The sequence below is a fragment of the Solea senegalensis genome, linkage group LG5 (genome assembly GCF_019176455.1).
Source record: "Solea senegalensis isolate Sse05_10M linkage group LG5, IFAPA_SoseM_1, whole genome shotgun sequence".
NCBI classification, from domain to species: domain Eukaryota; kingdom Metazoa; phylum Chordata; class Actinopteri; order Pleuronectiformes; family Soleidae; genus Solea; species Solea senegalensis.
Window position 1 is genome coordinate 5,013,134 of NC_058025.1, and position 25,253 is coordinate 5,038,386.

The window sequence follows — 25,253 nt, forward strand, 5'->3', positions numbered from 1 at the left end:
CCACTCCAAAGTAACTCCTAATTGATCTAATTGTTTACCCGTCATTCAAAGTAATCAGTCTCTGGTGGACACACATGGGATAAACAATGACAAGTGTTTAGTGGCTTCGGGCTTGTTTTTTTTCCCTGTGTCTGTCCACAGAAGGCTGGTGGGTGGAGCTACAGTATGTGTGGTTGTGCACACAGGTCCTTGTTTATGTACAGTATGTGCAACCAAAGTCACTCTGGATTGTCACTCTGCTAAGACATCTCAAACTTTTTATACTGAGTACCAACATGTCAGCTACAGACTTTTCACAGGAGGCAGATTTATTAGATATTTTGCTCTCTTAACATCCTCCTTTCCTAACATATAGTTCAGATAATTTAATTAGATGGAAAGAGCGATAAGGTGACTCTAATTATTATAATATTTTTGTTATTTGTTTCCTTTTCTATGCTCTCTGGTCAAAATTCCTCAGCTCCACTCCAATCACATACCCCGGTATATACAGTTAAACAGTATTTCTGATTTTCCTCCGAGTACCGGCAAAAGAAGTTTGTGTACCAGTGGTGGCACATGTACCATACTTTGAAAACCATTGGCTTAGTGAATTAAAAAGTTTATGGTCGCTTCAGTTTTCTCCGCTCATCCAAAGTTTCTGTTTGTGAGATAAATCTCTCATGAAATCTTGACACTATAAAATTCCCATTTAGCATGGAGTAGATAATGTTTTGCATGTAATTTTAATGAAGAGTGTAAAAAAAAAAGTACACTTTCAAAGAACTACCCTTCATTTACATCTTTAAAGGTCTGCAAAGAAAGACTCAATGGAATTTCGCCTTTTATGAGTAAGACACATACAGTATATCGTCCGGATGTAGAGAAGGCCACGAGGGAATGATCAAGTGTGCATCCCATCGACCCGCATCTTCCCCATTACCCTGACATTTCATCCCTACATTTAATTCCAGGCCTTTCTAAAGAGCAGGTAATAGTGCAGAGGGGTACAGGGACCCAGAATTAAGCAGTTTTACACCGAAGGGTAATTTGGTGTGATAAATGTGCCGTCGCTGGTAACTAATAATACATATTTTAAGTAGCAGCAGCGCGGCTCTGTGGCCCAGTAAAGGTAGCATCATTATTAATGTGGGAGTCGCTGCGTGTTTTAGTCAGGGTTACGGCACCAAGGTCAGAGCTACGTTTCACTGAATTAAAAGCCATTTTGAGCTATGGCACTCCTAATCAACTTGGACCTAAAGGTGCATAGCTCAGTTATAATGAGGCACCAATGAATTTAAATAAACAGCAAGATCTAGTGATTTATAAAGGCAATGTGCTATCCTTATAGCTCGTTAGCCATGACGGATACTCTTTATTCTCTGGGCCTCTTTACCCACAGGACCCTGAGCTTTTAACCAAGTAATGTCTGCCTCCATTGTCAACGGATACGCATTCGGAGCAGGACACTTATCCCCTTCATTATGAAAAGTGGAGACACAATACAAGAGTAATGGTAATGTATGCCATCCAAATAGGTGATTTTTCTCCTCCCCTCACTTCATTTTTTTTTTCTCTCGCCGATGTAAAAACTTACCCCCGTAGTTTTAGGCCCATGAATTCATCATCATATTTTCACAAAGGCTTTTTCATATATTCAAGAAAAAAAAGCCTAATCCTTGATAGTGGGAATGTTTTGCATTTAAAGGGGTGCTTTTGGTTGGGGAATTGACGCGATATTTGAGCCGTAGATGGAGAAAGGAAAGTTCTAGTTTTCAGAGTGATCACTTATATAAATTATAATATTTTCATGAGTGAAAAGAGACTGTGGCTTATTTTAACTGCTTCCCTTTGAACTAACAGAAACTCCCACAGTCCATGTGCCACTATTACCATGCTGATGAGGAAGTTTGCAGAATAAAAACACTCAGACTTTCCATCCCCTTTAAGTTCAGGAATTAATTCTTAAGTAGCCCCAGCTATTAGCAAGGATAACTTTTTCCACTTTCTTCTTCAGTATTGTTCTGGTCCGTTTCATCTCCAGGTATTGCTTCTGGTTTTGTATTTCTTAATCTAATGACCCTGGGAGGATGGTTAGTATTTCAGCTGGGGCCAAACGGGGCAGTGAAGCATGCGCATGTAGCTGCGGCCCCCCTGCAGCTCCTGTTGGGGCATGCCAGGGCTTTAGCCACTTCATCAGGTCCTTTTGTTGCCCGCCTCTCTTTTGTGTTACCCCTTGAAGGACGTTGCAAGCGAAGCCATAGCTACAGCCTCCTTCACATCTTTATACAGCTTCTCCAGGGGAGTTTTTTTTTTTGAGTAAATCAGTGGATTTATAAAGGCTTTTATTTAGTTTTTTCTGCTTTATGTCCTCAATGATTCTGGCTCAAGCATCTCACCATGTTAGGATTGACATATCGCACATTCATATGGTATCGGTTAAATTAAATGGAGATCTAATTTTAAAAGATTAACTTAATAAAAGTGATATTTTGACTATGTCGACTAGTCATTGATAATTGAACAGAATCACAAAATTACTCTTTTTAAATTTACCTTCAGGTAGTTTTGGGCCTAATAAAAATAAAGACAATTTAAATATTTCTTTTAATAAACATTGCTGCTGTTTAGAATACATTACATAACAAAGCAAATGTGTGCAGCCCTAGTAGAAAGTGAGGTGTCTCACTCCGTATTGAAAAAGGATTTCTTTGTCCACATTATGAAAAAACCTTTGATGACATAACTGACAATTATCGACAATTAAATTCATCAGCGACTCATTGTATCTATTTCTGTTATTGCAGCCCTAATGAGCAGGTAGCTTGATATGGGCTGCACTTTTTTGTGTGTTTCAGAACCTGACTTCAGACTGAATCGCATATTTTTTCTTTTAGTTTTCAAAGGACAACAGCGTTGACTCACCTCACAAATACACTTGTTCGATTTCCCAAGTGAACACACAGTACACGGTGACACCCGTAGCTTCCCCCCATTCAGAGCCTCACTCAGTCAGCCTCTCGCTGTGCTTCGCATTTTAGAGTAATTTTCACTCCTGACACCACGGCTCTGCCTACCTGCCAATTTCTTTCTCGTTCCTGAATGGGTGATTTGTAAAGCCATGTTCACCTCAACACTCTGAAGATTTACTCAGGAGCAAGCTTGCCAGGTGTTTGAGCTGTCACTTTGCTGCATGTTCGCAAACTTGCCGAAGGGAAAGTAATAGCCACCCTCTGCCAACTATTGCTATTAAAGTTATGGTGGAATACGTTGCTCTTACTATTGACATGTAAATGAGAATGGACTGCATTCATATAGGCACCGAACTTTACAAATTAGGCCTCATTCACGCATTCCCCACACACAGTTAGAGGTTCAGTGTCTTGCTGAAAGGTATGTTGACACATTTTGGAAGAGCCAGGTATCAAACCAGGAACCACTTGACCTCTAGACGAAGTATTTCAGACCCAAGATGGACATTGCCTGGACAAACATGTCAAATGGCTCTACCTTAAATATTTAAGTCAGTGGTTCTCAAACTTTTTATACCAAGTATCACCTGAGAAAATACTGAGCTCTCAAAGTAACACCATTATCTTGGACGTCAAAATACAGTGGTGTAAATAGGCAGAGCAAAGTCAGCTACAGACTTTTCACAGGAGGCAGATTTATGCCCAATAAGATCATTTGCGCTCTCATCATTCCTCACGTAATATGTTCACACACTGGTATAGTGAAATTAGATTAAGATCCAGCAAGAGATAGAGTGATATATTTTTTTTTTCTCATTTCCTACACGCTCTGGTCAAAATCAGTTCCAGCTCCTCCGATCCTATAACCTGGTATATACTACCAATGGTGGTACACGTACTACCATGAGTATAATTGGGAACCATGGGTATAATTAATTTGCAAAACTTTGGTGCACCATTGATACCCGATAATTAAATTATGCAAGACTTTTTCTTTTGAACAAAAAACCTTTTTGGGAAAGATGCTAAATGACTTTCTTTCTGAAAAAGATATCAAGAGATCTATTTTGTTAACAATTCATGTCTTTATGAAGAATGTTTGAGATTTTGGAAACTCCACACAGAAAGATCTTCATTTAAACTGGTGGCCTTCTTGCTGTGCTAGCCACTACACCACTAGTGTTATTTTTAGGTAATTATTTCATGACAACTCCTCAGCCTGTAAGCACATATCACTTTAATGCAGAAAACACAATTTGACCTCAAATTTAATGCTGCTGGCTTTAATTTGAGTAGGTTTACATCAACATGAATGAAACTGTCTTGGCGATATCTCATTTTTTTGTGCAGCCTGACGCAACAATAATTTACACACAAAAAACTCACATGTAGCTCAAAGTTGCAGTAGGCTACAGTAAAGTCAACAAAAGAAATGTAAGAAGTCATCCATAGGGTATATTCTAAAAACACAAAACAAATGTGTACAGGAAAACTAGAGAGTGGTAAATGACCTTGTAGACTGAGGGAGGACAGGCTTGACCCTTTTCTTCAAGATTGGTTTTAAGAACATTTCCTCACTAAGGATCAAGAGAAAACTGGGTGACTTGTGGCAAAGACTTTTCCCACACAAATGTTACACTACCTTTAGTATATAGTTATTATATATATTTTTTTAAAAGCCCTCAAAAAATAGTGTCTAAAAACACATCTCTCTTTAATGGTTTTTGAAACTTTTTGAAACGCTTAATCTTAAATACAGAGCACCAGCAGTGTGTCTCAGATCAAGTGACTGCATTACTGGTACATTAAATGGCTGAAAATTATCAAAACATACGGTATATCTATTGCTTTTACAGTTCACTGCATGCTGTGGTCTTGCATGTTTGATTTGGCTACACATATCTTGCAGCGTTTTACTTTTTCAGGTAATAGTCCCTCCTTCCTCTCGCTGTGCTTTATAAACAAGCTATAGTTGTTTTTGGGGCTGGAGGTCGCTGATTTGTCTGCCTCTCCCCGTAGGTCATTGAGGTCACCGTGGCCCTGAAAGCATCAAGCTTGGAAAATGAGAAGTCCCGCTTAGCTCCCCCGCTGGCGACTGGGAGCACCCATTGCCCGCTCCCGCCCTGATGATTAATGCCACCCCCGTCCAGCCACAAACCTTTCTGCCTCAGATAATGCCAGGCAGCAAGCGCGGCTGACACTTTTAATGTATAATTAAGTAGAAAAAGTCAGCACTGGCTATGCAAATTTTTTAAAATGATAAATGACGCTGTACAGCAGCAGGGATTGATTTGGTGTAAATGAAACTAATTAAGGAAATGTCAAACATAATTAATAAAACAGGTTTAAGCTGCAAAACATTGTCAATTGAATGAATGAGGAGGCATTGGCTCCCATTGTTCAGGCTTTATTTAGGTCTTGTGTTTAGCTTGTTCCCTGCTCCAGAATGCTCTCTCCCCTCCTCACTCCCTCCACCACCAATTCCCTGAGAGGGGGAAAATAAATTTGCTTGTCTCTCCGCTGACTGTAGAAATTAATTGCTGAAATCTTGTCCCATCCAAGTGTTACATTCACACGCAGGACATTAACATAACTAATTTGAAAGAGCTCAAATGACTGCATAATGGAGCTCTGTCACCATGCATGACAGTCGCTGGTCATACCAAATTAGCTTGGTTTTATAATTGAAAAATTTCTCCCCCCTTTCTTATTTTTTACACAAATTCCCCTCCTCTTTCTTGATTTACGTTTTCTATCACTCCGGTTTAGTTTTCCTGATAAGAACAAAGGTTTTATGATTTACAAAAAGAGTGCTTGACCTATAATTAGACAAGAGGATGAGGGTGGGGGGAGGAGGGGGGTTGCCAAGTGGTGGTGGTGGTGGTGGCGGCAGAGTCAGATCCTTAGTCCTGGTAATGATGCTGGAGACCTTGTGGCCCCCAGGGATGCAGAAGAATAATGGGATGGGCTATTTTTATGGGGGAGCAAAGCAATGGGTTACCCGCTGCTGGGATGCTGGTGCCTGGGTATGGTGCAGAGCAGCAGGGGCTAGCAGGGGGCTAGTGGGGGGCAAAGGATGGTGAACACTCAACCTGCCAGACTGCCAGCACTCAGCACTGCCCATCAGTTCTGTACGTCAGCCTGATGCACCGCTTCCGGCCTCCATGCCCCCGCGCCAGCCGCTGCCCTTGCCACAGTGAGAGAGAGAGAGTTGGGTGGGTGGATGAGTGGGGTTGGAGGGGGGTAGAAACATCTGCCATTCTGAGGATAACAGAGGACTCATAGATACAAGGTGAGGGGGGCTATCGCAGTGAAGTGATGCATCTGGATACTCTAATGAATACACATTAGTGGCCATACATAAACGGCTGGGCTCGGTTAATAGTGGCAGTCCTTTCTTATTACCTTATTGTAAGCTTTTAAAGTAGGGCTGTAGTTTAATAACTATATATATATACAGTTATGTACAGTACTGTGCAAACGTCTCAGGGCACCACCATCTTTGTTGTTTTCTGTGATGATTGGCATTTGGATTGCAGTGATGTATCTGAAAGTTGGTCTTGTATATTAGCAAAATGTCAATGAGTTTAATTCATACAACATGTGTATGTAATAGACCCTTCTCACAGCAGATATCTGTTGATATTTAGTAGTTGGTTTTACCAATAGCATTAATGAGGGTTCCACTCCAGGTTTAAGAGAGCCAGGGTCGTGCTATGTGTAAGGCTACGTCACACTAAATACTTAACACAAAAGTGTTTTATTTTAAATCTGTTCTGAGAAATAATTGTACTGTATGCTCATTATAGCATTGCTTAAATGACAAATCTAATGGTGGCATAGGACTTTTGCACAATAATGTTTGGGCCGTCAGAGAACATAATCTTTATTCTCTCTCTCAACACAGTTTACTGTAGGCCGTAGCCAACTCCAAAACAATAACAACCTGCTCTTCGGTTCACTCGCTCCCTCATATCTCTGTTCTCTCAACATCCCAGTCATCCCATACACATTCACACCCACTTCCTGACGCTCTGCCAATCACGGTAACACAAACGGACACCGCCACAGGTCACTGAACAGACTGACAGGCATGGCATGATCACAGAAACTGGCAAACCATTTTCGAGATACAATCACAACATCAAGCACAATTAACACTTCTGCCAGACCCAACAACGAGCAAACAAACAGTTCAAACTCAGGGGTGAAGCCTCCAATAAATGCAACAGTCCATAAAGTCCAGACAAAAAATGGTCCTGCTACATCAACAAAGGTCCAGACGATCCAACTGACGAGCCAATACTTAGTCTAAAACACGTTATTACATCGATAAATACCAAAATGGTGCTGAACACCGAACCTTCGATTGACCCCACATGTGACCTATGAGAAGCTTCCCTGCTCCGCCCACAGCCTACAATAGCCAATGAGAGTGTGTTGAAGGGCGGGCCTTCCCCCATGTGTCTAAAGAACAAACCAAACACAAGCGAATCTTTCCCACGACTTAGCTATTTTACAGCCAATGAAGAGCTGAATCTGGGTCGTGTGTTTGTCGTGTATAACTTATAACGTTCAAGTTTCAGGCAGGCTTTTGAGCTGTGTTAAATGTATGCTCATATTGCGATGACGATTGAAATGCGATTTATTTGTGTGGGTATATAGTGTTTTGTTCAACAAGATTTTGTTGTTTTCTTTCCATGAAGATTTTTATAATTACAACTAAATGGCATCTTCAAATCAGGAGCAAAGCATAATTAATTATCTGACATATTATGGCAGTAAGTATCAACATCGACTGATGCAAATCAGTGTAAAGAAAGTGAATTTCCTTTTTATTTATTTGTACTCTTTGACCCACGCCTGGTGTAAACAAGCAGGCTTTGTTAACACTGTGCTTATGTGCAACAGTGAGTGTTGCAGGAAACCTTGGGCTGCCAATATTGTTCTGTTTCAGTTATACACAGTCTAAGCATTGTTATTTATTGTACTCCCACATAGCAGTTCTCAAGAGCTAAAGAAGCAAAAGAAAAACAAAAAAAAAATACAAAACAACAAAATACAACACTGGAACAGTAAGAGCAGTCTTAATTCCCATTGCATTTTCACTCTAATCATTATTTCATTATCCCAGTGAGGACTCTTATGCTTGTAAAAGTAAACTTAAAAATCCTGGACTGTGTCTTTATTTTTTATGCATGACAGTAACAGCTCTAGACTCACAGCTGCTCACAGATGAGTTTCACAACAACACTCCGTCTGTCTCTGTCTGTGTTGTTAAAAGTAGCTTTGTTTCTCGTATTCTCATGTTTATTAATATTCATGTGACCGTAGTGACAGTACATAGATGTAATTTTACATTAGTTCATATTGTATGTGTGGTGTGACCACAGTTTTTTGAGCAGCACTTAAAACTTTCGCTGTGCCCATGTATAGTAGAACTCAAACTGAAGTTGTGTTTTCTCATATTTATTGTGGGGTCAAGACAACAGAATTTGACTATATTGTACTATAAGTACACACTATAAACTATACTATTGTACAGAATTTGGACAAAATATTGATATTAGGTAGGGATGAGCTGATACGATACTCTGTATCAGTATCGGTCTGATACTGGTCAAAATCACAGGGTCGGATATCGGACAGAGAAAAATATAAAATCTGATACAAAAAAAGCAAATACAAATCAGTAGCAGCATTTTAGCTGAGTCATGTTGTGGACTGTTTATTTCTTCTTTATTTCTTTAGTTTGTGTTTGTAGTTTTTGGTTCTGCTCATAACTTTTAACTAAAGGTGGATTTACAATACTTGGCGTGCAGTAAGTTCAAACAGGCTTTGCTGATAATACACTTGTCACAACGATACAATACGCTACACCTGACCAACTATAATGATATAACCGTTCTTCTATATCTGTATCTGGATAATCTCAATATATATTGATACAACATCAAGTTTGAATTCTTTGAAACATACAGTTCTTCTTATAGAAATCAGTGACCTTTTTTTTTTTGCACATTTTCCCTTAAGTTTCCAGTATTTTTGCTAGTCGTGTTATTTCCTTTCACACATTTTTGCTGCAACTCTGTCATACAACCCAACTGTTAAAATGCCAAGGGTCACAAGTCAAACATATGCAGCATGGATATACAATTTATTACCCCACATTTGCCTGATAATTTTTCTCTTTTGACAAGCTTAGGTAAATCATATAGCATATTTTATAATATATGAGAATTCCGCTGGCTTGATGAGTAAAGTCTGTTGCTATTGGCTGTTACCCCTGAGGTGTTTGAGATCCCATAAGACCAATAAGGCTCGTCTGTGTTCCAACATGACTGGAACCACTGCAGGAACAGGTAGAGGTCCAGGTATTTATAGAAACCATATGCAAATGGATCAGTGCCACGTTGGATTGTTAGTGCCGAAAGGTGACAGTTAAATACATGTACATAGAGGGAGAAATATGTAGGCTTCTCCCACTCTTTTGAGACAAGTCTAATCAGTTAGGACGGCTTCCTCTGCTCATTTCATTTGAATACATTCTGCTTGGACTCGGGCTAAGGAAGTGTCTCTCCCCTCCCATGTATATTATCCCTTCCCGCTGAAGGCTCATTATTTTACAGCAGGGTGTGTGAGAGGTGGCCCCAGTCTCTGAACTCTCTGTCGAGGCTGTATTAATCAAACTTCACACAGCGGGGAGAGAGTCCGCCCACTGACACGGCACCGTTCACTCCACACTTGAGGACAAAAGGGAAAAACGCAACCTGAGCTAGTGCTGTGAAACATCTCAAGCTTTTGAAGATAACCGCTTAATTATTTTCTCAATATTAGCACTGCACCTTTTTTTTGAGTTTTTTTATGACCTGCTTTTTGAGCTATTTTCTCTCAGATTATTTGACCAACTATTAATTGATTGCTATATTCTGTTTTAGATATTTGATTGATTGGTCTGGGTGTTTTGTTTAGTAATTAAAAAAACAATCTCATTCATATGAGCAAAGAAATTAGAAATTATCAATCGATTATGAAAGTAATCGTTAGTTGCAGTCCTACTTCCCATTCTTTTAAATGCATTATCTGAATTATGAGTTGTTTTTATATTTGTCAAATTCTGTGATCAACGGTGTTTGTATTGAAATTATGTGACTTAAAATTCCCCTTTTTATATATAGCAAGTTGTCAATGAGTTTAACTTGTACAACACATTTTTTCGGAGTACTGTATAATCTTAGTTATTCCCTACTACACTGACCTGGGTTCAGTGCAGCTTGACCCTTATGCTGTATGTCACCCCCTCTCTCGCTCTCCCTATACTACCGGTGCTGGCTCAGTCTACTGTGTCTTTTAAAAAGCAGAAGTGCTGACAAATATTTATTCTTCTTCTTTATAAACTACTTTACAGCCAAGAATATCAATTCCAGGCATCGTGTCTTCTTTCAACACAGTCTGTCCTGTTCTTTTTCTTCACAGTGGATAACAAGATCTTTGCATGGGGAAATGGCACCAGTGGGCAGTAAGTAAATCCAAGACTTCATTTGCTATTTATGAGAAAATCTCACTTGAACAATATCTTTAAAAAATCTTCTGAAAATGCCCTTTCGCTGATATACCACAACTCAGGAACATAATATGACCTGCATTTCATAAGGTGAAATTATACCCAATCTACATCCACATTTCTCCATTTAAATTAAAAATATGCATGGTCACCCACATAACCCTGGCTTTTTGGACCCATGAAAACAGAAGTTTGAAAACAGCATTCACTCTTAAACACACATTTTCTGTCTCAAATGTCATAACTTTCTAATTAATGCCATCATCACATTAAAGAGTACAAATGTATTACTAAATAAGAATAAGCATTTTTGAGCTAGTTTTAGTTTGCTAACATGCCAAACTATGATTGCCTATTGCCATTCTTAATTTGTTACACCTGTTGCCACTGTACAGCACTTTACGTGAATTGACGATGTATTTATTTACTTATCTTAAGTACTGTTCTAAATGCTTTTCTGGTTCAGTGTTGGAACAGTACCTTTGTTGCTGTTTTGATACAGTGCTTAAATGGTTTTATCGTTAAATTTTATCTGAAGTTTTAAGTTTGTTGTGTAATGAAAGTTTAGCTGTCTGAGGTTGGATTTGTTCTGCCCTAATTGTCATTTTCTTGTAGTAATATAATGTAACAGTGAAATAAGTCCGAGAGAGATACAAACAAACAGACATAGTTGTTTTGCTCCTGGTGAGCTTACTTGTTAAAACTTGTTCAGTCTGCCCGTAATGACATCTTAAAACCGGAGGGCTACAGTGATTCAGTGGCCCTCAGGTACTTGAGCAGCAGCAGCAACAGCACCACAGACCTTAAATGCATAAAAGAAACAAAGGCATCACTTCTCGCACTCTCACCGTCTCCCATTGTCCCTTCCTCTTCCACTTCTCTCACTGCTCTCCCATTTCTGTGTCTCGTTCTCTCTCTCCTCTCACGATGCTTTGACCCCTCTAAGCAGGTCGAGGCTCTAGTGGGGAGCTTATAGTTGGAGGAGCCTATAGTTGGAGCTCCACAACACCCACTTTCAGAGCAAAGGGTGAGCTCAGTTACACAACTGGCACTCTGATATCTGAAAACTCCTCGGCTCTCCTGTGTGTCTCACTGGAGGCGAGAGAGAGGAGGAGAGTACATGGGAGATGTGTAAATTTAAACTGGCAAACTTTCTGATGGAAATAGCAGTGACCCCAGAGTGGTCTTGTCTTGAGTTGAAGCATTGTTGTAATCAATACAGGCTCCTGTGGGGATAGCGGGCGAGGACCTTTCGTTCCCCGTTTGTGGAAATAATGGAGAAGACCGTTTGTTATTTTTCCCAGACATGCAGCCAACTAGCAGATATGGCTGGGGCATTGCAGGTTATGACGCTGGCTCAGGGAAACAAATACAAAGAAGAGCATTTTATCAAGAAGCAAACAGTGGAGCTCTGTTTGAAGCTGCTGGGAGCACACAGGTCACAGGGTGCTGGGGCTGCGTTTGACCAGCTCATCTTGAAACGGGGTCTTGGATGTTCTTTGTTCACTCACACTGGGGACACAGAGACAGAAGCACAACTCTCAGCTACGTGTAGGCTTATGTAAAGTCATTTGTATAGCTACAAATTGAGTTGAGGTTGAGTTATTATTTCTTCCCCTGGAACAAGAACTGACCTCACTGAAATATGCCTCGTGGACATGCTGTATATATGTGACTGTGTGGTGAAAACAAGCTAGAAAGACAATAGTTCAGTGTTGCTGTCGCATGCAAGTTAGAATTACTCACTGTTATAAAAACATTTTCAGTGCAGTAAACTGTGTTATTCATGCACTGTTGGGCGACTGTCCCAGTACAAAAGCAGTAGAGGGGAATTCATTTATTGAGTAAAGTGTGTCGACTTCCGCTTCATATGAGTAGGCATTTTCTATTTTAGCATCATGTGGCTAGTTGTTAGCATGTGAAGTACCACTCCATGTCTTCCTATCATCCAAAACTGAAAAAAAGCAAATTCTTTAAGCTGACAGAGCATAAAGTTGGATTCCACGTCAGTCCAAAAGATTTACTATTCTACTATTAGGTGTCTTATTCTTCCATGTACTGACTTTCGAGTGTTAGCCAGGGTGGAAACTGTGGTGTATGCGCAGAGAGCGCAGACCATTTTGAGTCTGACTCTGGTCCGATTGAACGTATACAGTCCAACTGAACATACAGTAGTAGCTTGACTCTCAAATTGCATTATCTGGGTGTGTTAGTCCATTTTTGCAATTTGATTTAATACAATTTCACCTACAAATGTCATCTGTGTCTACATTTTGGAGCTGCAACTAACAATAATTCATAATCGATTAATCGATTGTGGATTAGTTTGGTAAAAAAGCTTGTTTTCATTATTAAAAAAACCTCCAAAACTGAATAATTGATTGTCAAAACAGTTCACGATTAATTTAATAATGAATTAATAAGCAATTATTCGAACAATCATTGCAGCCCTAATGCATTTTAAAAGTGTAGCTCATGCCATGTCATGTCATGTAAAAAAAACTGTGTATTACATTTAAAAGGTTTTGGGATAACAACAAAAAACAAAAAAAAAACTATAAAAACTAAATACTATAATATAATATTTACATATTTTGTACATTACAAAATACATTAAATATTGAATCACCTAAATGTCATGCACATGATGGAGAAGAATCTTTAAAATTGTATTTCCTGTCTACTTCTAGGCTTGGAGATGGACAGAGAGAAGTAAAAGACCACCCCGTTGAGGTTAAATTGCCACAGGAAGTAAAAGTTAAAGGAAGCGATATGGACGTGGACAACATAGTTGGTGTGGCCTGTGGAAGCAGACACTCCTTCATATGGACGCAAACTGGGCAGGCCTACAGTTTCGGGAACAACTTTTACGCCCAGCTTGGCTATGACTTCCAGAGGGCCGACTTCAAAGAGCACCAGGTATGGAGATGATAGTGTATTTTACGTAAATGACTAAATAATGACATAATTGAAGGGATAGTTCAGTCTGCCTCCAGTCTGACTAAGCGTTTACATGCAGGAGTAATCAGACTTTTATTTGAATTATCTTGGTATGTTTGTCCACCTAAGATTAGTTTTTTACTCGGATTAACATATTTACATGACGCACAGAAAAGCAAACTATTGTCTTAGTCTGACTAAAATCAGACTGTTTACATGCATGTCAATGCCCTGACAACTCTCACAATAATACACTTTCATATTACTCAAACATCGGATTTTATAATGCCTTATTTAAAACATCTACATAAATTCTGTTGAATTACGCCATTAGTTTTTAATTCGACTTTGAGAAGGAAGGAGATAGGGTCTGATGGAGGCAGGCATGAGTTACCTTAAGGGTCTGGATAGCTCAATAGTGGTATTCTCTCTCTTTCCTTACATGGTTTACCATACAGTAGCATGCTGTTAACCATACAAATCCTATATTAAGTGCTGTGGAATTGCAATTGGCTCTCCAGTGAAGTGTTCCACTTGCATTCAAGCTTAATTTTGCCTACTCATATGATTTGATTCAGTCCCTCAGTCGCTCTTTTGCTCATTGCGGCCCATCACTCCGTCTTCCTTCTCATGCAAAATAAGCCCATTTACTGCAACGTGACAGTGTCTAGGTGAATGATTGCCACTCAGCACTTGATATATGGATATGTAGCTCTGTGCACATGTGCAGTGGACATATTGCATCTCACGACAGATTTTTCCAGTCTTTTGCAGTTACATTAGTGCATTGTTATACATTAGGACATTCAGTTTCGTACTCCCATGTATTGTAATGGATGGATTCAAAAAGAGGGTCGGGAATATTATCAGTTTTTATCTGTTATTTCTGTGCTTAAGTCCATATGGAGACGGTTACCTCAAAGATCAATTTCCTCTCAATCTTTAGGTGACACCTAACTGAGAAATACAGAGAGAGAGAGAGAGAGAGAGTCATGTGGAGGGTATTTAGGTTTTGTGTTGCCTGCTGATATTCCACACAGGAAGCGATTTATTTTATATCAGGAAAGAATTAGGCCCCTGTGCTGCTGTATGCACACACTTGCACCCTCAGTCAGGTGATGATAGTTTTGCTTGACAGAGCCTGTTTTCAGATGAAGGACAAAGCATACAAGTCATGTAACTTTGTTTACTGTATGTTCACAAAGACCAAAGAGAGATGGAATAATAGCATCAGCACAAACTGAAATCACCAAAAGTGTTCAGATGTATTTTATTTTCTCCAGATTACTGTTTTTTTTTGTCACATTATCCTGTTACAGCAGCTGTATAATATTTACGTGTGCCCAGAACAGAGCTTCACAGTTCACATGGTACTGTTACTCTCATGCTTAGTGGGGAGGGAGGGGGGGGGTGCACTGAGTACCTGGCCACCTGGCAGCAGTAGTAGGGAGGCCCAGGGGCCAAACCTCTCACCTCTTCTGTCTGATAAAGGCCGTCAAGATCCGCATGACTGCACCCAGCCCTCATCTTTTTATTCTCAAAAGCAACTGATACTGACGGGGGGAAATGCAGCAGCAGTGGCAGAGAATGGGACCTGTTGGTATGTGTATCTCATCATCAACCCCTTCTCTCATTCTATCCATACTAGTAGCATCTGTTTGCCCCAGGTGGAGGCCCAAACTTTGCTCTCCAACCACCCACTTTCAACTTCTTTCATCCCTACTGCCTCCTTGTGTGCGTTGCTGTTGTTTTTTTTTTTTTCATTAGGTCCAGACTAGCTGCCCCACCTCTAGTTATCCCCCAGACAGTGTGCACTATATGATACTGGCTTTTGTTGTAAAGAATCTATAGGTTGGAACTGCCAGCTTCACCCCCAAGGCTTCGTTTCTCCTTACCAATCTGAGATTGAGTGGTAGCAGACAGCGGAGAGCTGAGAAACACTATATTCCGTTCTTTATTGGCCCACTGGTCAGGTGTTGAGATTCTGCTCACACCTGTGAGCCCTTTGTTTAGGCCCATTATGGCATCTCACCTGCAACAGACAAGGTTTGACAGAGCTCCTTTTAAATGGTTTGATTGGCATTATTTTAATGTCACACCATTGGGTTCTGTGTCTGGATGGAAATGAAAGTTAATCTTATTGTCATTTTTTGCCCTGTATCTCTGTGCTTTTGATGGATGTGTTTGTACTTTACACAGGACAGTCCCTCTCAACTCCATGTGCTCTCCTACGCAAACATTTTGATAAGAATTAGCAGTCATCGTGATTGTTTTTGCAGTAGCTTCGGTAGTATCATCATGCCCCGTATCGTATACCATAGGTCTGTTTGTTTTGCTGTGTTATGAGATTTTTCCTGGCTGTATACAAAGTGTAGCTCAGTCTCAAAGTAGGTTAACACCTCCTCGCTGAAAACGTACCACCCGTTGTCTGCATTTCATCAGTTCTAGGCAGAAAAGTGACTGTGGGAGCATGAAAATAAACTCCGTTCCTAAGTGTGACACGTGTGCAGCTTGAGTTTGGCATGGCATCTGTGTTCAGCCTGGCTGAGCACAACTTGTTTGAATGTCATATTTATCCCCGTGTTTTGTCAGAAAATTAACTTCCTGTGAGTTTGCGGCAGAGCCGAGCATATGGCCGCGGCTCTCTGGAGATCACAGCCTAGCGGAGCAGGAGCTCGCCGCTGCCGCTGCCCTGCTCTGGCGGCAGATGCTCCAGGCTTCTCCGCGATTAAGTGGAGATCATCACTGTTTTCTTTGAGCACCGCTGTGCCTTGTACTCTGAAGTGTTCCGTTAATCACTGCCTGCCTCCCTGCTTTTTCTACACACGCTGCCAATGCACTCATTGAGTTTGTCTCTCTCTCACCACTTGCTTGCCCAACCAGCTCAAAACCTTGCATGACTGAGGTTTAGCAGTAGGGTTGTCACTTTTCCAAAAGTCAAGTCACACGGTAAGTTATTCCTTTTGACGTGACAGACCTTATTTGCTATTAAGCACTATTTCGGACTTGATTAGTTTTATATGTGTAGGTGAAGTAATGTAAATTTGCAACAGTACAACTGTAATGTTAAGGGCCAATTCACACAGAATAAAAAATCTCAGTAAAACTACCACAAGTGGACGGGGTAAATTGATATAGCTGTGCGTATGACGTTGCTTCCTGATATCACAAGTGCAGATATAGAGCAGACAAAAGCTACAATTCCTAAAACAACAACTGGACCAGGGAGGAAACGCTGTGTTTAATTTCAGTGTGGGGAAAAAAACATTGGTTTCAGTTTGAGACTGTGGTGCATAACCACTCTATGTTGGAAAAAGATTTATTGACCTAAAGCAATCAAAAGTCCCGTGCATCTGAAAAGTGTTGAGAATGGTGTTCGTCGTATGCCGAGCACACTCAAGGTTTGCCATGTACTTGGCTGACCACCTCCTGGGAAATGAAATGCTTCTCCATGCAAGGAAAATATACAGAAAACTACTTCTGCTACATGACAGAAGACTTACACACATATTTACTGCTGGACTATTTGCACTGGCTTGGTATTACCTATGGTAATTTTTCCTGACCCTTTTACCCAAAGTAGAAGTCGCGGTAATCTTAACTGACATCGTCCGGTAATGATTACTGACATGGCACATTCGGACAGGACTAAAATCACTGAGAAGCTCTGGTATTAATTACTTAAACCCACCTCCATGTAAAACTAATCCCGTCGGAATAGGGCTTTACTCCATATTTTCCCAAATACTGCTTTAGAGTCATGTGACGTTGGTTACTCATGACACTGCCATTCTGTGAGGTCTCTTCTGCCGCTTTACTGACTAAGTCACCTACTGTGTAGAAAGAGGAATACTTACGCATGTGTTGCTTTTCAGATGCTCTGGTTTTGTGATGTCTGAACATTAACTGTAAAAAGTAGATCCAATGCCAAGCTGCCCTCACACTGCCCTCTGCTGGACACTGTGGTATTTGCTTCAGAGAGTCTGACATGCTTCTAGGCTTTATATTTTAAAATCCCCTCTTTAGGTCGAACAGATATTTGAATTACAGATAAAAAAGTGACATCCGTGTTTGGCAGTCAGCTGTGCTGCAGGAGCAGTGTGCTTGTTTGCTTGAGGGATCATGAAATCTATGCATTTTTTATTTGCAGTTACTGTATATTTGTATGAATGAATTCCATCTTTAGCCCTCTGATGCTGTTCCTTCATTTAAAGGCTTTGTCTTTTCTGTAGTTTGCATATGCTGCCATAGCTTGTATTTGAGTTTCTCGCTAAGTGGTACGATGCTGCCTTGCTTTCAGTACAGGCTTCTGAGGGGAGTGAAGCCTTCTCTGTTGTCGTCTCTTTATGAGTGACTCCTCCTTTTTTGTTCATGTTTTACAGTTGTCAAACATGACTCCATAATCCTCTGCGTGTGTATAGAAGGGTATATGTTGAGTATATTCTGTCAAAATTCAGGTATAATGTAAATCCCACCCCAGCCCCAGTATCACACAATCACACATATCACGCAGTAATGTGCTGTGTGTATCTCCTACATAAGCAGCCATCCATTGTCATTGTTAAACATTGTGACACGCTTTAACCCTGATTGATCTTGATCTCCAACACAAATAATAATGTGATTACAGGCTTTTCTCTGCTTCTCTCTTCACAGGAGTGGAGAATAACATTAGATATCGCCTTTCATGTTAATCGCCTTGGTTGGAAATATACCTCAGTGCTCCAATGGGCCTCAGTAATGCCTCCTTTCTTCTAAAAAAGAAACATCCAAAATAACCTATTTGCAATACACCCACACACACACACATTTGCGAGGCTCTGTAACACTGTTATTCTGCACCCATCAAAGCCTGGCGTGCTTGTCCTGCCGCAGCGATCATTTCCCCACAAAAGCGGGATGGCATTACAGTGCTTTTGAAAGCATTTGCATGGCATAGCAATAATTTGCACCTTGTAAATAAAGGAGCCTGATCCTGTTCATCGCAGGTTGGATTTCCTGGCTAAATCTGTGGGAATCGGATCCACTCAGCATCTCACGTCGATATACATACCCCATTTTCTTGTCAAGTTTACTTTGCTGTCAGAGAGACACACATGCAAATACATGTGGTTCTCTCTGCTGCATTGGTTACTGGGTAGATGGGACTGATTATTGTAATTTGGGTTTTTTTCTCCAGTATTTAACTACCCATATCGAAGGTTGACCCGACTCATTGACCAGTACCAATGGAGTAATTGCTGTTCTCAATCGACTGTGAAGAAATTAGTTTGGATCCTTGGGAATTGTGATTGTTTGTGATTTTAGTAATTTTGCGAATATGCTCCTAATCCGGGCTGAGTTGACAGACATCTGGTTCATTCCACAGTTTAAGGTCATTAAACAAGAAAAATATCATTATTTGTCTATAGTTTAGATCGTATGAGAATGCCATGTATTTGTAATGTCTAGACCTGCATATTGTTGTTTGACACAATAAACCGTTATCTGATCTGCTCGGAATCAAATGTATTCACAACTGTACAAATTGCTGCTGTGCTCTTGGCAAAGTACAGCAAATTTTTAAATGAGGAAATTCCTTGTCAGGAGCAGCCAAGGGAGAAGGTGTCAGTTTGATACCACGAGTACACTAACGGCTGTGCAAGAGCATAAGCTTTTGCTGCGCTTCGGTGACGGTGCGTTTGATTTTGAACACTGACCACCGGTGATGCCAGCCCTGTAGTCCTCATCTGAGCTGCCCCTCGAGACGCAAACATAGACGGCCCCCACCCCCCCTCTTCTCACTCGGGCTGATGCTACTGAGAGAAGGTGAAAGCAAGTGCGCGGCTGGCAAAGTCGCTGTAGAGAGCATACACTTCTATCACTTGTCTATTGTTCCACTGCAGTTACAAGTTATGCAGTACGTAGGAGCTGAGTGTGGGTGTACAGAGACCTCAACTACTATACCTATCTCCCCTAGGGGCCCCTCAAAGGACGCTTGTTCTTGTTCCTCCACTCAGGCCCTGGGCTCTCCTGAAAAATGGAGAGAAAAGTGAGAAAAGGGGAAGAGAGGGAACAGAGAGATTTAGTCTTAGCTGTGTTGGAAGGCTAACCTGCACCTCTGGAGATGTGTGTCTTTTCAAAGGTACCAAGACAAAGCCATCTGTCTGACATTAGGGCCACAGTGTTGAAATAGTTCAATACTTTTGCTGCACTCTGGAACTCACAATGGTTTGTTTTCATTGTTTGTCATTCTTTTCTCCTTTTCTTTTTTTTTTAGTGCATGCAATGAAAAGTTTGAACTTGACGTATGAATTATTTTTTCAGCGTGAAAGAGAATATGGTGTTTGTGACCTTGTTTGAGTTTAAATCATATGCGCCACTGTTTCCTAATATGCCCCCAGTGTATGCAACGCTGGAAGCACATTTATTACACATCAATAATTCTGTACATTTCCTTCTGGAAACTAATTCTCATAATAGGATTTTGTCAATGTGATTTGAATAATGATCTCAAAACATCCCATTTTAGGCTACTTAACTAAATAGAATATTACTGATTGCGACACTTATCCATGGTTGGGGTTTTGGTAACCTTCTTTTCAGTTTCTTGCCAACAGCCAATTTTCTCTCAATTAAAGCATGATATTAGCACTCAGTAGGGCCTAAACAGAAATAACCGTACACAGCTGAATATCATGCCTTGATTATGAACTTAAGAGAGGATGTACAGATGGATCCATCCTCTACACACCTATTAGGAGAGCTGATGTTTTTTACGTGTATGAGAAAATGGGAGAGGAGGAAATCGCTGCCTCCACGTGCATCCAGTGTGTCTGTGCGTGTCACACTGGATGCAGGAAAAGCTGGAAGTAATCAGGTTTATCCAGTTAAAACCTCCGGAATGGGAGGGGCATGGTGAAGAGAAAGACAACAGTCACAGGTATATGAGGAAGAAAAAAAAAGTGTATCATTACATTCAGAGGCAGTCGGCACTGATGCCAGTTGGCCAAAGTTAGCAGGAAGCTGTCCTAGTAAATGGCAGCAGCTGCTCGCAGTTCGAGAGAGCATGTCCCAGTCAGAGGAGAAAAGCGATGGCATCTACATTAATACTACCTTAATGGCCCATCTGGTGCTCCGTAGGGTCCCTGGCTCCGCCACCGACTCATAGGCGTTTGACAGGCAGTCTCCAGCGCACCAGACGCGCATGGCATGCCAAATGGTGGGGAGACGCCTCTGTGGTGCACAGATCTGTCAAACTCTGTCTGACGCTGTAGTCACACAGGCAAGTGAAGTTAAGGCAAGTTTTCACACGTGATTGGTTCTTGACATGGATGGGGGGGAGAGGAGGAGGAGGAGGACAGGAAGAGAATGACTGGCTTGTCTATCTCTCTCCCTCTCTCTCTCTCTCCTCTGCACCCTCCTCAAATGAAAACAAAACATGCAAACACACACATAATCACACACACCCTCATGCATACACACACACACACACACACATAAACCATAGCAAATGCCAAGTTGCCGTGACCAGATTAAACCTCAATGAGAAAGCCAGGTTAAGATTAGCCAGTGGTGGATTCACTCGGCTCTGATGGCAAATGGAGATAACAAATATTATTTTCGCTGCGAGTCACAGCCTCTCTCTGTAAACAAATACTGGAACAAATTGCGTCATTGGGAGAAGTGGTGGAAGGTCTTATCAAAACACCACAGGGGTTTCTGGCTGTAATTGGCATAATTCGTTGACAAAGCAGACTGCAGTCCATGATGTGGCACAGTGATGCACTTTATGGTAACAGACTGATAATGGCTTTAGTTGTCTAGATTGCCCTTTTTAAAATGTCTAAAGATATTGTGGCATTACTTAATATACAAACATAACACACAGTATGTTTCTCAACCTTAGAATCGGTTTTGTTTCATGTGCTGTTTTTCCATTATTTCATGTCGTATGTTTTCTTCTTAAAGGCCCAGTGTGTAAGAGTTGGTGACATTTAATAGTGAGACTGCAGATTTGAACAAACTCCTCCGTTCACCCCCTCACTTTCTCAAGTGCTTCAACTATAAAGGATGTCGTTGTTCATTTGACTTTAAAATGTGAAATGCAGGCTCTGGCTGATTTTTGGTGTTCATGCTGCTTTAGGAACATGACGGTCTCAGAAAGTTAGGCTCTTGCCTTCAGTACATGTAAAAAAAGAGCTATTCTAAAGGTATAGTATGATACGATATCACAAATGACAAAACCAATTACTGACATTAGCCAAAACATTCCCAACACTCTTTAAATCCATAGAGCTCTATATTTCTCTTCAATGTAGTGGACCAATTCATATTGGCTGCTTTATATTTGATAATTTGATTAATTGATGAAACTAAATTAAACTATTTTTGGTAATCGATTAATCGGTTTGAGTGTTTTTAGATTTTTCAGCTTCTTAAATGTGAATGTGTTTTGGTTTCTTTGCTCCTTCTTTGCTGCTTTGATCAAACGAGTGCTCGATTAATTGAGAAAATAATCGACAGACCAATCAATTATGAAAATAATCCCTACTTTTTAATAACGTCAGCTGCTTCACTTATCTCTGCTACAGTTTACAGTGAGGAAGAAAATATCCAGTACTACCATTGAGCTAGTATGTTGTCTTTTGTTTTTCCACTACATTGTATGTTATTTGTCATTAATGGATCACAACTACTCATTATCAGTTGTTTGCCACCCCCCCGCTTTACAGGGAGAGCCTCGTGGCAGCAGGACAGTAATTCCCATGATCCTACACTACTTCGCCATGTCATCAAACTAAGTCTTGGGTAAATGTTTTGATTCAGAGACCTCTAAAGGCTAAAATTACATACTGTGTGTTTAAATAAAACAAGTATACACGTATATAAACATACTTACGGGAGCCATTTTCTGTTTCTTCCATTCAACCCTCGTACATTTCAAATACAGGACCTTTTAAGAAGTCACTAAGTGATTTGAAATAAGTTTGAATTAATATTAACTTCCATCATTAAAGGATTAGGGACATCCCTGAGCCAGCTTTACCAACCATATGAGCTGATGATGAACCTTCAATCATTTGATTACAAAATTAATCGTCAATTATTTTGACAATCAATCTTTCCTGATTTGTTAGCTTCTTAAATGTGAATATTTTCTGGTTTCTTTGCTCCATGTAACAAAGAAATCATTAAAACTGAATCATTTTGGTTTGTGGACAAAACGAGACATTCGAGAACATCATAATTTGCGGGTTTGACAAACACTGATGGACATTTTACGGACTAAACGACTACTCGATTAATTGATAAAATAATCGACAGATTATTAGATAATGAAAAGCATCATTTGGTGCATCTTTCTGAGCAGGTCACAGTGTGCAGCACCCGTTGGCACATACCACAGTCTTAGAAGTCCACATCACGCTTTCTGCTCGAGTAAACTCCACACAGAAGTGCAGCATACTCTATTTTGTACTTTAAAACGTTTGCTTGTGTTTCGTTCTCTCACACTTTTTTCTTAAGGACATTTTGAGAGATAGTAGCAGTTAGAAAAAAAAAAAAAGGGAATGGAAGGTTCTTTAGAAAATGCATTTCAAATGGCTTATCCAGTAGGTAGCCCCAGAGGACACCTCAGGGATAAACCTTTGCAAGGAAGGAAGATAGAGGGGAAAAAAGTGAAATTGGAAAGAAGACACAGCCGTGACTAAAACAGTAGGAAAATATAGAGAAAAAGGTATCCTCTTAACCTGCTGACGCCTCTTCAGAGGAATCACAGAGCTCCATATCAGTATTCACTCTCTGAACGTTCTGCTGTGTTCAGTGTTTATAGTAAAAACACTTAGATCTGCTGATGTCTTTTGCTCCAGACAGTTTTATTTTTTTAAAACAGCCTGTGCAGGTGATTCCTAAGTTAGACACTGTCCCACTTTAATTTTGTTGTTTCTGTTTCTGTTGTTGTCATTAATTTAACCAAATTTGGTGGAATGATGATGATTATTTTTAGGTAATTGATGTCAGGGAGAGGTTAGCTGGCAGCAGCTGCGGAGATATTTGTATGCAGGTCGATGAAAAACGAAGAAATCGGTGAAAATGCGTGTTTTTTGGAGGTTGGTGGTTGAGAGAAAAAGAGCAGAAGGAACTCGTCACCTTCCACTCTCATTCCCAGATGTGTTGTAGGCGAGACGTAGACTTTGAAAAGCTTGTAGCAAAATAGGCAAAACATAAACACTCACACACAGTCCCTTCTCCACTTTCCCTCTTTATCATATACTTTTTTTTGCTCCCTCTTTCACACTCTGTCCACATCCTCCTCTCCTTCTCCCTGCACTGCTGCCATTCCTTAGTGGCAAGCTCAGCTGGGGGTGTTGTGTGGTAGTGTGTGTGAACCTTCATGTCTCCTTCTGCAGGCTGTTTTAGTTTTACATGTTCAAAATAAAGAATTCATTCATTCGTCATGTTGTGCGACTTCCTTTCTGATATAACTTTTTTTTTTTTTTAAAAAGTCCAGCTTCAGTTCAGCGTTTCCTGTGTGGAATAGACTTAAAACAAGTCAGATAGTCTTTAACTATCTGGCCAAAAACATAACCGTGACATTAAAGAAAAGGCTTTAAATCGGTCAGTATCAATAGTTATCGTGATAATGTCAGATAGTTTGTTAGAAAACCAGTGGAAACTGGTTTTAAATTTATTAACAGACGGAAAGCAACAAACTCTTGCTCAACTGATGTGTCTAACTAACCTGAGGCACAGTGTGTGTGTGTGTGTGTGTGTGTGTGTGTGTGAGTGAGTGTGTGTATATATATATATATATATGTATATATATATAGCCCTACATTAAGACATTATGTGGGGCTGGACATTTTTTGAAAGTCATGAAACGCAGAATAAAGGCAAACAAACTGCAGCCTTTGCAATTTGCTAATTGCATTGTTGAAAACTGCCATTTTGATTTTTAAACCTGATTAATTATTCAGCCCCACATTAGACTTCACATTGAAACACACACACATGTAAAATATTTTCTCATTTCACAAATACATCTCTTGTTCTTAGTTTAATGTTTATTTTCATGGAAGTAAAGTTTTAATATGATAACAAAAATAACCCTCTATATTGACCACCTCTTTTGCTTTTTTGCAATCTACTGTGCAGCCACTAGAGGGAGCTTATATTGTGCTGTGGTCCCTCACAGTGCAGTCAGGAGGCTTTTCAAATCTTCCCCATTCAAATGTTCCTCATTCTGCCCCTAAAAGGAAAAAGAAAGAAACGATCATGTGTCCTGCAGTTTGTTCTGGACAGATCTGAGATCAGGAGAGTGCTTTACCTTCAGACAAGCACAATAATTGCCTGCGGCATTGTCTGTGGGCGAGCACAGACCTCCTCTCGTCGGAGTGTATGTGGGTGTGCGTGTGCCGAGGTGATAATTCTCCAGTTGCTCAGAAGCTTGAGCGGGTATTATAATGACAATAACAGAGAGCATGCCCGGGCGTGCTTTCAATCTGCTCCCCGAGCGTAATGAGTGTGGGCAGAAGTCTGGTCATCCCGACGTGATCAAAAAAAAAAAGAGAGAAGAAATCTGCAAATGATTTATCACATCCTGTGGAGATTCATCAGTTACACATGTCAAAATGATGCTGAGCCGAAAATTAAACGGCATCTTTCGTCACCATTTTTTTTCCCCTTCCCCTTCTTCCCCTAATATAGATGGAAAGTAGCAGCATGAAAGTGGTTTAGTCAGGACGGTAACAACAATAAGAAGTTTTATCTGGTTTAATTTAGAGCATGTTGTTTTGTTTTGTTTTAAATTGATCTGT

The 25,253-nt window shown here is 40.3% G+C and overlaps 1 protein-coding gene across 1 annotated transcript in view; it reads left to right on the top strand.

Annotated features, from left to right (window-relative positions):
• LOC122768958 (ultraviolet-B receptor UVR8-like) overlaps positions 1-25,253 on the top strand; it is a 324,378-nt gene that overhangs the window by 40,199 nt on the left and 258,926 nt on the right. Inside the window, exons 4-5 of the mRNA XM_044025185.1 lie at positions 10,428-10,470; positions 13,206-13,434. Of these exons, the coding sequence (XP_043881120.1) occupies positions 10,428-10,470; positions 13,206-13,434 (272 nt within the window). The remainder of the gene's footprint in view (positions 1-10,427; positions 10,471-13,205; positions 13,435-25,253) is intronic.